The sequence below is a fragment of the Peromyscus californicus genome, unplaced genomic scaffold (genome assembly GCF_007827085.1).
Source record: "Peromyscus californicus insignis strain IS unplaced genomic scaffold, ASM782708v3 Scaffold_1__1_contigs__length_55948999, whole genome shotgun sequence".
Lineage (NCBI taxonomy): Eukaryota > Metazoa > Chordata > Mammalia > Rodentia > Cricetidae > Peromyscus > Peromyscus californicus.
This window is the reverse complement of record NW_026294492.1, coordinates 24,732,279-24,744,477: the sequence shown is the minus strand read 5'-3', so window position 1 is coordinate 24,744,477 and position 12,199 is coordinate 24,732,279. Positions and strand designations below refer to the sequence as shown.

The 12,199-nt window shown below is 40.6% G+C and overlaps 1 protein-coding gene and 1 long non-coding RNA gene across 5 annotated transcripts in view; both read right to left on the bottom strand.

The window, feature by feature from the left end:
• The window catches only part of LOC128115513 (uncharacterized), a 117,463-nt gene that overhangs the window by 53,329 nt on the left and 51,935 nt on the right, over positions 1–12,199 (bottom strand). The window lies entirely within an intron of this gene.
• Spast (spastin) overlaps positions 1–12,199 on the bottom strand; it is a 49,160-nt gene that overhangs the window by 15,325 nt on the left and 21,636 nt on the right. For all 4 annotated transcript variants that reach the window (XM_052746256.1, XM_052746255.1, XM_052746254.1 and 1 more), the window contains 8 exons: positions 9,211–9,398; positions 7,793–7,926; positions 7,500–7,593; positions 5,465–5,539; positions 4,647–4,718; positions 2,949–3,024; positions 2,661–2,752; positions 2,192–2,271 (listed from right to left, as the gene is read on the bottom strand). In XM_052746256.1, coding sequence (XP_052602216.1) covers positions 2,192–2,271; positions 2,661–2,752; positions 2,949–3,024; positions 4,647–4,718; positions 5,465–5,539; positions 7,500–7,593; positions 7,793–7,926; positions 9,211–9,398 — 811 coding nt within the window. The remainder of the gene's footprint in view (positions 1–2,191; positions 2,272–2,660; positions 2,753–2,948; positions 3,025–4,646; positions 4,719–5,464; positions 5,540–7,499; positions 7,594–7,792; positions 7,927–9,210; positions 9,399–12,199) is intronic.

The following is a 12,199-nucleotide window of genomic DNA, read 5'->3' as shown; positions in this document are numbered from 1 at the left end:
AGGGGTTTGCCTCCAGGCTTGGTTGTTATTTTTTTTCAAACTCTCTAGTTAATGCTTAAAAATCTTTAATTCAATACATGGTTAAAGTTAAGTCTGTATTTTGTGTACTTTAATAGCAATGGTATTTTGAAACAAACAATATCTGGCATAATAAGCAGAAAGGACAAAGATTACAGAAACAGAAATGTTCATTTCATCACTATTGACTAGGTTTTAATTTACAAAGGTTTACTGTGTGGAACAGTTGAGCAGAGCTCACACAGTATCTAATCTGGTTTTCAGCAATGCTATGATTTTATGAACTGGGACAGGCTTTTGGACTTATTTTTACACTCTTTTACAACTGTACTTTTATTTTTAATACTAAAAAGAGTTTAATTATTATTGTCAAGTAAAGCTGAATTACATCTTAACCCACAGTACTTCATGATGTTTAAATAAAGGCAACTTAAGTATAACCTGAGGCAGCCACAGCCTCGTATCAGCTGCCCAGAGTTGCTCCAGTGGGGTGGCAGTTTACAGGGTGGACAGTGACCACAGCCACCAAACACCTGAGTGGCCTGCATGGTGATGCTAGGGCCAAGAAATTAAATAATGGGGAAAAAGTATGAAAGTGTGTGTGGAGGTGTGTACTTGTGGTCCCAGCATTTAGGGAATGGAGTCAAGAGAATTTAAGCTTTGACTTAAACAGTGAACTCTAGTATAACCTGGGCTACTTGTGATCCTATTTCAAAAAGCCAAAGATTAAAAATAACAACAATAATAATAATAAACATCATGCCAGGCAGCACTTAGGAGGCAGAGGCAGGTAGATCTCTGAATTCAAGGCCAGCCTGGTCTACAGATCTAGTTCCAGGATAGCCAGAGCTACACAGAGATGCCCTGTTTATAAACAAAAACAAAAAATAAAAAACAAAAACAGGCCTGATGGTCAATGAATAAAAGTGCTTGGCACCAAGCCCGTGACCTTAATTTGATCTTCTACATTAAGTGGTAGAAAGAGCCAGAAGACTCTGGGAAGATGTCCTCAATTTCCGTGCACACACTTAATATGCACGTGAACTTCCCCGATCCAAATAAACATAATTAAAAAAAGAATGACAGAGAAGCCGCATTCGTGATACTTCAATATGACTGCCTAAAATGAGACCTGAAAAATGACAGCACCTATTGACATGAAACACGGATGGGAAAATCTCACAAGGCCTCTCATGCCTAGATGAAGAGCTAATGAAGGTAATTAATGCCTGCTGGAAGAGGGAGAAACAGTCTTCTTCAGGGACAGTGCCCTCTAAGGTTATCCAATCCCATGCAGTCAGCCCTAAACACACACATGTGAGCAACACTAAGTGAACTCAGCAGGTGCTGGGTAACAATAATGAAAGAATAAGGGGCCATGAAAAAGAAAACCAACATGGATTCAAGACTTCTACCTTGTCAACAGCCAGTCATAGAAACATAGTTATGTTATAAATGCCTTGAGAAAAGGAAAGCTAGGAATCTAATACTGAGTCAAAGATTCTTCTTCCAGCATGAAGAGTTACTTTTGTTCAAACACACAAGAGTGGAGAGCAGTTCTCATGAATTCTGCTGCCAGGTGGTGATGGGACACGTCTTTAATCCCAGCACTTGGGAGGCAGAGGCAGGTGGATCTATGTGAGTTTCAGGCAAGTCTGATCTAGAGAGTGAGTTCCAGGACAGCCAGGACTACACAGAGAAACCCTGTCTTGAAGGAAAGAGTAAGGATGGTAAGGAGTGATCTTAGACTTTAAAGTTAAAGTAATGCTGAGTAAAAGAAATGATCTATCTAAATGTATCTGTAGAGAACCGTTTTAATAACATCCTAGGCCTGACCTCATTTGCTAGAGTTGGTAACACCAGGACAGCAGCGGACAATACATGGAGGAAAGTCATTTAGTCTTAAAGCTGAGAGTACAGGATATCAGAGGTAGGAGAGATAAACCCGGGTGTGGTGGCACACACTCCTTTCATGCCAGCACGAGGAAGGCAGAAGCAGGCAGATCTCTATGAGTTCCAGGCCAGCCAAGGTTACATAGTACGACCTTGACACCCTCCCCTCCAAAAAAGAGAGAGAGAGAGAGAGAGAGAGAGAGAGAGAGAGAGAGAGAGAGAGAGAGAGATAGGGGAGATGAACACAAGAAATATAACCATCATAAACATCTCTCACTACCTGAGAACAGCTTCATCAAGCTCTTGGGGCCTATTAGTTGCACCCATTACAAGTACTCTGTCATCTCCAGCAGATTGAACCTGCAAGTCAAAAAGTTTTGTCAGCATTTTAGATAAAACAAAAAGGGAAACTATACATGCATGTATTTATAGCTTGGTATACATATTAGTAGGAAAGTATACATATTAAAATACTGCCATAGAAAAACTTTAAGTGGTTAGAAAGATGGCTCAGAGGTTAAGAGCACTCATTGCTCTGGAAGACTTGGGTTTCAGTTCCTAGCACCTACATGGCAGCTCAGAACCACATGTAACTCTAGTTTTGGGAGATCTTATGCAGTCTTCTGGCCTCAATAGGCTCCTGAACACACATGGTGCACAAAAACTCATGCAGGCCAACGCACAAACACATATGATAAAATAAATCTTAAAAAGAAATATATGCACAAATACAGATTATCAATACTTACACCATCAAACTCTATTAAAAATTCAGTTTTTAGTCGTCTACTAGCATCATGCTCCCCTTCTCTTCTTTCACACAAAAGACTATCAACTTCATCTAGAGGAAATGTGAAGAGGAGGTGTTAGGCCCAAACTAAGTCAATCATCTAATCTTCATATAGTTTGTACTTATTAATAGTCCTACTGAATTCATTCTTTAAAATGCCGTCCTTCTGAATAGCTTTTTGAGCAAAGTTCTCATACTAGGAAAGTGGTATTTCATAAATGCTCAACCTAGTTGGGAAAATACTTACCTATAAAAATTATAGACGGTTGAAGTTCTCGAGCCACAGCAAAGAGAGCTCTCACCAATTTCTCTCCTTCTCCCACCTACAAGGTATGATGCATTGATAACACACATAAATGCAACAGCATTCCAGTTTTTATCATGATTTAAAATTTAACTTCATGATCTCATGATATATTCCAATGGTGTCACAGAATGTATAATTTTAGAAAACACACAATTTACTTTCTCAAACTAAGTTTTAATGGGAAATAATTCAGTCTTACAGTGTACCAGTTCCATTCATGCTAGTTATAAACATCCAAGACATCTGTTTAGTGTGAGAGAGAGAGAGAGAGAGAGAGAGTGTGTGTGTGTGTGTGTGTGTGTGTGTGTGTGTGTGTGTGTGTGTGTGTGTGTGGCACATGCACGGTACCACCATCTTGGTGCTCTCTTTTTTTGAGAACAGGTCTCTCACTGGCCTAGAAGCTGGGCTGACCTTTAAGTCCCAGAGATTTGGCTATCTCCACCTCCCCAGCTGAAATCACAAGGACAGGCTGCCACGTCCAGCTTTTTTAGTGTGGATGGATTCCAGAGTTCAAACTCAGATCCTCAGGCTTGTATAGCAAGAACGAAGAACGTTTTGACTGAGATAGGTCCCATCTCTCCTTAAACCTTGCAGGTATAGCTGTACTACTCTCAAATTATTGAGACTAAATTCTTCTTAGAATATCACTGGAGCCAGAAGAAAGAAAATTAGAAATCTAAACTGTGATATAAAGCAATAAAACAAAAACAGGAGAGCCAGGCATAGTGGCACACACCTTTGATCCCAGTGCTCGGGAGGTAGAGGCAGGCGCATCTCTGTGAGTTCAAGACCAACCTGGTCTACATAGCGAGTTTCAGAACAGCCAGGGCTACATAGAAAGAGACCCTGTTTTGAAAAATGAAAACAAAACAAAACAAAAAACCAGAGGAAGTCTTATATCATATTTTAATTTAGAGTCAAAGAGTAGGGAATATTCAATTTACCCTAATTCTCACACATGGTAGCTCTCTAGACAGTCACATTAGGGAGCTAAGTAGAAGGGATGGTATTTATTACAGCCCAGATTACATTGCCCCAAACACACTGAAGCCCCAGCTCTAGTGTCTAGAAATGAGACTATTTGGAAATAGTATCCTTACAGATGGTCAAATTAAGCTGAGGCATTGGGGTGAACCCTACTCTAATGAAACTGTATTCTTATAACACATGGTAACGTGAACTCAGGAATTACAGAGAGACTGTCATGTGATGATACAGGAAGCCGCATCTGCAAGGCAAGAACTGCCAGGGACTGTCAGCACACCAGAAACCAGGAGAGGCCTGTGACACACTCACTGCTGTGGCTCCCAGAAGGTAGTGCCACTGCTAACACTTAGATCTTACACCTCCAGCCTCCTCAGTTTCTATTTCCACATCCTATCTGTTTGTGCAATAAATTTCTGGTATTTGATCCAGGCAACTTTGGCACTGTTAAGCTAGGGCCTACCAAACTATGACAGTATTCAACAACATAATTCTCATTTTAAAATAACTAAAAAGTGCACATAACTCTGTACCTTGAAGAGTGCTATTCATTATACATAAGCAGAAAAAACTTTTCAATAATGCTGCTGCCATTTTATTAACACAGCACGTAAGACGGTAACTTACATGGCAGTATGGGGAAGGAGCACTTACGTATTTTGAAGTTAAACTTGCAGCACTTATGTTGAAAAAGGTGGCATTGGATTCTGCAGCTACTGCTTTAGCCTTGAAGTCAGAAGAGGAAACATGTTAGTTCAATATCCTGATTTTATCAAAGACAGCTACATCTGATCATCGAAGTACCAGAAGAGAAGGTGTGATGTGACTCCCAGCATCGGCTATGTCAAGAGTCTACATGCTACGCTTCTTTCCCAGGGAAAGCTAGGGAGGAATTCTCTTCTTTTTGGCAGGAAGACACTGGCCAGAGAAAGTTAAACAGGCAAGAGGAAATTTATTCTTTTCCTGTTGGGTTTTGTTGTTTGAGACCACATCTCACTATGTAGCCATGGCTGGCCTTGAACTCAGAGAGATCCTCCTGCCTCTGCCTCCTCAGTGCTGGGATTAAGGTGTGTGCCACCATGCTTTTAATATCTATTTGTTTTTACAGCTAAGAAGGACTCAGATATAGATATTCAGATTATGGTTTTTTAAAAAAAGCCTCTGGCCAAAAGACACTGCAAAAAAACCCAAAAAAACAAAAAAAAACAAAAAACAAACGACAGCCAACTAACTGGTCAAATTCATTAAAACGGAAAAATCCTCAGCGTCATTAGACAGAACCTCAGGAAAGTAAGGTAAGTGATTCTGCAAAATGAAGCTGAAAACATGCTACTGCAAATAACACATGGCTTCCCATTTATATTTGCATGAAAACTATTTTAGAAACTCAAGAAGTATATTACAACTATAAGTCATAATTCATATGATCCTAATTATCTCGATGGAATCCTCCATCTTGATAGCACTCTTACCAGCATGGTTTTTCCGTTTCCAGGTGGACCGAAGAGTAACAGCCCTCTGGCAGGAGCTCTGAGCCCTGTGAACAACTTTACAAAACACACTCGGTCATAGCCATGATTCTAGAGAGCTCATCCAGACATGTCAAGTATTTATCATTGGTTATCTAAAAATACCTTTCTTTGGAGGGGTAGGATATGACAGAGTCTCGATATGTAGCCCTGGCTGGTCTGAAACTCATTATGTAGATTAGTCTAGCCTCAAACTAAGGGATCTGCCTGCCTCTGCCTCTAAGGCTTGGGATTAGGTGTGTGTCACACAACAGGCCGTAAAGTTCTCTTCAGACCTGCCATTATATGATTCCTCTCGTAACAAGCTTTCTTTAGATTTAGGTTCAGTCTACTGAGTTACTACTCAGTCTATAAACTATCCTATTGATGGCCTGCCCTGTAGCTCACTCTATAAGCTTCAGTATGCTCCCCAAGGGGCCCTAGCTGGGCACATGACACACCTTTGGTTCATAAAAGAGAAATGTTTTCTGTCTTAACCCTAATTTTATGGGTATTAACAAAAATGTGGGCTGGAGAGATGGCTCAGCGGTTAAGAGCACTGACTGTTCTTCCACAGGTCCTGAGTTCAATTCCCAGCAACCACATGGTGGCTCACAACCATTTATAATGAGATCTGGCACCCTCTTCTGGCCTGCAGGTATACATGCAGACAGAATACTGTATACATAATAAATAAATCTTTAAAAAAAAAAAAAAAAAAAAACCAAAAATGCAACTACCCATCAAACCGGTGATTTCATGACTTAGAACGACAAGTACTAACTAAAAAAATTTTAGATAGACAAAAATGGGCATGCATGGTGGTGAGTGCTGACATCCTGGACTAAGAGGCTGATTTCAGGACCTGCCTGGACAACATCCTGAAATCTCATCCAGAAATGAAAAACAAAAAGTAGAAAGGAAAAGATACAAACTGGAAAAACAACATCCAGCAGTAACTTCTAGTTTAGTAGGTGCCCAAAGTAAAAAACAGCACAGAGGATATGAATGACAACAGAACCACACAACCTTTGCACCAACCCTCAACAGGGCTTCCTTCACATTGTGCCACACAACTGTGTTTCTATAGCTGTTGAGGAACTGTCAGGAAGACCCGGATGTGATCCAGAAATGGGTCCTCAAACTGGTGTCTTCACATCACTGAAGCACAATGAATATGGTAGCTGACAGAAGACTACCAAACAGTGCCAACTTTAATTAGTAACTTAAAGATTACCCATTTCCTTTAATGACTGAAAACAGGAGGTCGGCCAGATCCCTATGCATCGTTCACTGGCTATCTGTTAATATTCCAGAAAATTAACACAGTGGAAACAATTTCTTAAAGGTGTTTGCCCTTCAAACTTACAGAATTATTTTATCTTAATTTCCCACTCTGTTCAGTTATTTTAAGTAGGGACCGAGGACATAGCTCAGTGGTAGCCACTCAACTTGCAAAGCCTTAGGTTTAACTCTAGCACTGGGGGGGAAAAGCAACCTTTTTTTTGCGGGGGGGGGGGGGGGGGGGGGGGGGGGAAGAAGCTATGGTCAAGACAGGGTTTCTCTGTGTACCCCTGGTTGTCCTGGAACTCACTCTGTAGACCAGGCTGGTCTCGAACTCAAGAGGTCTGAATGCCTCTGCCTCCTAAGTGCTGGGATTAAATCTCTTAAATAAAAATTATACCATAGAATTACCTACTTTTCTTATGAAAGTTAAAAATGGATTCAGAATTTCTTAAATTCATTCTCATCTCCTATTAATAAGCAAATGTAAATGCCTTTTGTGAGGGAGGAGTAAAATAGATCATGCTATATTATAGCCCAGGCTGGTCCAGAATTCACTGTGGAACCCACACTGGCCTCAAGCTCAAGACCCCTCCCGCCTCAGCCTCCTCAGCTGGATGCTTGGTACATGCCCAGACTTTAATGTTTGCGTTTTTAAAACACTGACCTTGGAATTACTTACAGGAATTAATCATGTGGTAACATAAACCCTTACCTCAGGCCGCAGAGAAGGAAGGATAACAATCTCCTGCAGTGCTTGTTTTGCCAAATCCTGACCAGCTATATCGTCAAATTTAACAGCTGTCCCACTAAGAAACAGAACATCAGTTAATTTCACAGCAGAAATATAGTTTAGTCAGTTTTATGTTAACTGTGAAGCTTGCTTATTAGCAAAAATCTTCAAAACTACCATAAAAATTAAGTATGAAAGTAAAAATATTATGTATCATACACATGTATTTTATAAATAAAAATAAGAAATAGAAACTGAAATGCGGCAGAACTTACTTGTCAACAATTTCATTCATTATGAGGTTTGCCAGGTTACTGTCCACATTCCTAAAATTCTTCAAGTCTTTCTTTTTCCGAACGGCCGTTGTGGGTGTAGAAGGTTTGTTGGTTCTATTTGGTTTCGGAATACCCTTGAAGGACACAAAAATTTAATGTGAAACAACCTAGACTTTTCACTCATAAATGACCCTGAAGGTTGATCGAATTTAATAAAAACGGGAGAAACACAAAGCTGGGGAGATGCTCAGTTAGTGAAATGTTTGCTACACACCAAGAAGAACCTGAGTTCAGGTCCTGGGCACTCATGTAAGTCAGTCATACGGTGTGCATCTGCAACGCAGCTCCCTGGGGCTCACAGGCCAGCTGCTCTAGCCAAGTGTGTGAGATCCAGGGTTGATGTGCAAAGTGACTAAGGAAGTTATCTGAGGTCTACCTTTGGTCTCCACACAAGGCAAACACAAAGAAAAAAATCTAAGACTGCAAAGGTTGAGCATTTAACCCAAAACTACATTCACTATAGAACGACATTTGACATGAAGAGGGCTAATAGATTTTATCTACAGAGTCAGTTACTATAAAAGACAAAGGCGAGACAGAGAACTGGCTCAGCAGTTAAGAGCTTTTACTGAAAAATCATGAGGAATGGAGTTTGGATGTCAGCATTCACATAACATGCCAGTCATCCTGTACACGCCTGTAACCCCAGCCCTGAAGGCAACGGAAACCAGATGACCACTAGGGCCTGCAGGCTTCCAGCCAAGAGTAAACAAGCTCTAGGTTCATGGGTGGACTCTTCCTCAAAGGAATAGGAAGACACCCAGCACTCTCTTCTGGCCTTCAACACACACACACACACCCCTCTTTTTTTTAAACCCAAAGACCCTATAAGAAAAGTCATTCATCTTTGACTCTTGTAAGAATTACAACAAAACTTTAGGTATGTTTAATGTTCTAAAATTTACATAATCTGGTCAGTGTGGTGCATTCTTTTAATACCAGCACCCAGGAGGCAGACGTAGGCAGATCTGTGTGTTCGAGGCCAGTCTGTTCAATAGAGTGAGTTCTAGGACAGTGAAAGCTACACAGAGAAACCCTGCCTTGGAAAACCAAAATAAATAAATAAATAGATAAATAAATAAATTACATAATCTGAAATAATTCTAAGACTAGAATTAAAATGACATATACAACATTATACTGAAAAGACTTGTTAAGTAAACAATATGAAATTCCTAATTATTCTGAAAGGACCTAAGATTTTAATAGCAAATTGTTTTCGCAAATTAAAAAATTCTATTTAACTTTGTGGAAACCGATCAATTCTATAAAGCATTATAGAGAACTAATACAAAAAAATCAACCATAACAAAGTTTTGTACTTGCAAAGCACAAGTACACTCCCTGTTCTAGAGTACCTTATGAGTGGCAGCCGCAGGACCAGGTCCCTGTCTTGCTCCAGAAACCATGGATAAACCACTGCAACTAGGTGCCCTGTGGTGACCTGAAAGCCCTGTGGATCCACTTTTCATGACTGTTTTTGATCGAGGCAGTGAATTACTAGCATGTGTTAGGGGGTCTTTCCTCTTCGGAACTGCTCCACTTTCTATGGAGGAAAAACATACAGCCATCGTGATTAGAAACTTTGTCTATGTGTATAAAAAGTAATACTGACAATTTACAATAGTTACAACAATAAAAAGTAATACTAACAAATCTGCAAAACAAGGTACCAGCAGTTTACAATTTGTATCTCTCACTACTGTGTGTATGTGAGTTTGATGTGTGGATGACTGCAGGTGCACAATTGTCAAGGCACACGTGCAGAAGTCAGAGGACAACATTCTGACTTTGGTTCTCCCTCCCACCACGTGAGTCCCAGGGGTGGAACTCAGGCCGTCAAGCTTGTGTAGTAAGAGCCTTTCTGAACTGAGCCATTTCACTGGCCTTACCAACTGTTTTTAAATCCACAAGTATTTCAAAGTAAGATCTAAGTCAGAAAATAAACACGCATGTCATGGGAATGGTCAGTAGGAAAAGAGATTTGGTTGTTAGATTTGCCCTTCGATGTTGTAGATTCTAATTTTCTTATGAAGAAATCTATTTGTAAAAACAACTTCACTTGTGAGGGAAGATAAGACATAAAAAAGATACCAAGCAAATAAAGCCCCCAGATAACTAAGGAACAAAATGCAGTGAAGTCACTAGGAATACACCACACAAAGGAGAAAATTGCAACACTACTAAATGACATGACTGCCCACTTCTGTGTGTGCAGTATACATACTGTGGGCATGTGCATGCAGAGGCCAATTTGATGTCAGGTGTCTCCCTCAACCACTCTCAAGCGCACACCTGAAACAGCCTCACTGAGCCTGGAGCTCATCAACTGGGCTGGGCTGGCTGACAAATGAGCTCCTGGCACCTCACCCCACTGCTGGGGTCAGTCCCATACTGCCATACCTGGCTTTTACGTGGGCGCTAGGACCTAAAATACTCATGTTTGTGTGACAGGCACTTCACTGAGTTATCTCCCTAGCCCATGACTGCAAACTTTCATGGCTATGGAATATGCAAGACTACAACACATATCCACTTAAAGTTTTGTTTTGATTAACTGATTTTAATTGAAAGAGTGTAAGTTGTAGCGTTTGGTATGCCAAGTATTTTATGTGATATATATATCACACTCACTCAAAGTAATAAACAAATAAATAAATGAGAAAGTTATAGGCTTTTGAATGCTCAAAGGTCACAACTAGGATACAACTATATTCCTATAAAACAAAAATCAGTGCTTATTAATAATGATGGTACTATAGAGACAAATGTTAAGCCAGGCAAGTAGGGTGGCTCAGGTTATAACCTCAGCACTCTTGAGGCTGAGCCAGGGAAGACTTCTGTGAGTTCAATAATAACCTGGGCTACATGAGTTCTAGGCCAGCCTGGGCTACAAAGTGTGGAACTATGTTTAAGAAAGAAAAAGCAGGCCGGGCAGTGGTGGCGCATGCCTTTAATCCCAGCACTCGGGAGGCAGAGCCAGGCGGATCTCTGTGAGTTCGAGGCCAGCCTGGGGGCTACCAAGTGAGTTCCAGGAAAGGCGCAAAGCTACACAGAGAAACCCTGTCTCGAAAAATCAAAAAAAAAAAAAAAAAAAAAAAAAAAAGAAAGAAAGAAAAAGCAAGCTAGGGATAGTGGTACACGGCTTTAATTCCAGCATTTGGGAGACAGAGGCAAGTGAATTTCTATAATTTCCAGGACAGCCTGGTCTGCAGAGTGAGTTCCAAGACAGCCAGAGCTACATAATAGAAGGACCCCGTCTCAGAAAACAGACAGAAGCCAGATAGTGGTGATGCATATCCTGTCTCAAAACAATCAAACAAACAAACAAATAAACAAAACAATAAATCACCAACAGACAGACAAACAAAAAATGCTGGTCACAGTGTCACGTATAATCCCATAATCTTAACACTCAGAAAGCAGAGGCAGGAGGATCACTGCAAATTTCAGGACAACCTGGTCTACCCACCAAGTTCTAAACCAGCCCAAACTCACATAGTAAGACCCCCTCTTGCACCTGGTGTGGTGGTGGTGCATGCCTTTAATCCCAGCACTTGGGAGGCAGAGGCAGGTGGATGGTGGATCTCTGTGAGTTCAAGGCCATCCTGGTCTACAGAGAGTTCCAGGATAGCCAAGGCTACACAGAGATATCCTGTCTCAAAAGAAAAGAAAAGAAAAGAAAAGAAAAGAAAAGAAAAGAAAAGAAAAGAAAAGAAAAGAAAAGAAAAGAAAAGAAAAGAGAAAGAAGAGAAGAGAAGAGAAACAAAAGAAACAACAAACAAAAGACCCTCTCAAAAAGATTGGAAAGAGAAGGAGAAAAATGTTAAATTGGGAAGTAAATTAGACTGTTCAAGAGGCCTTGGCTTTTGAATATCTTTAAAGGAAATTAAGAACAGGTAGAGGGAATCAGTTTGTTTATTTGGAGAACTACAGTGTTAAATTGCCACTGGAGGATTAATAAGAGAACCCCTAAGACAAGGAGAACAGACAGCCTAAATACTAGACCATCCCAGTCATTCGATTATGTTGTGATAATCAAATTTTTGACAATCAGAGATGTTACTGCAGACTCAGTCTGAATTGCCTTGGATCATTATACTAGAACATAAAGGACTATGACTGCTAGAATTATTTTAGTCATAACAGAGGCTGGAACTATTGCTATGTCTCCAAAGGTTTTTTTTTTTTTTTTTTTTTGATTTTTCGAGACAGGGTTTCTCTGTGTAGCTTTGCGCCTTTCCTGGAGCTCACTTGGTAGTCCAGGCTGGCCTCGAACTCACAGAGATCCGCCTGGCTCTGCCTCCCGAGTGCTGGGATTAAAGGCGTGCGCCACCACCGCCCGGC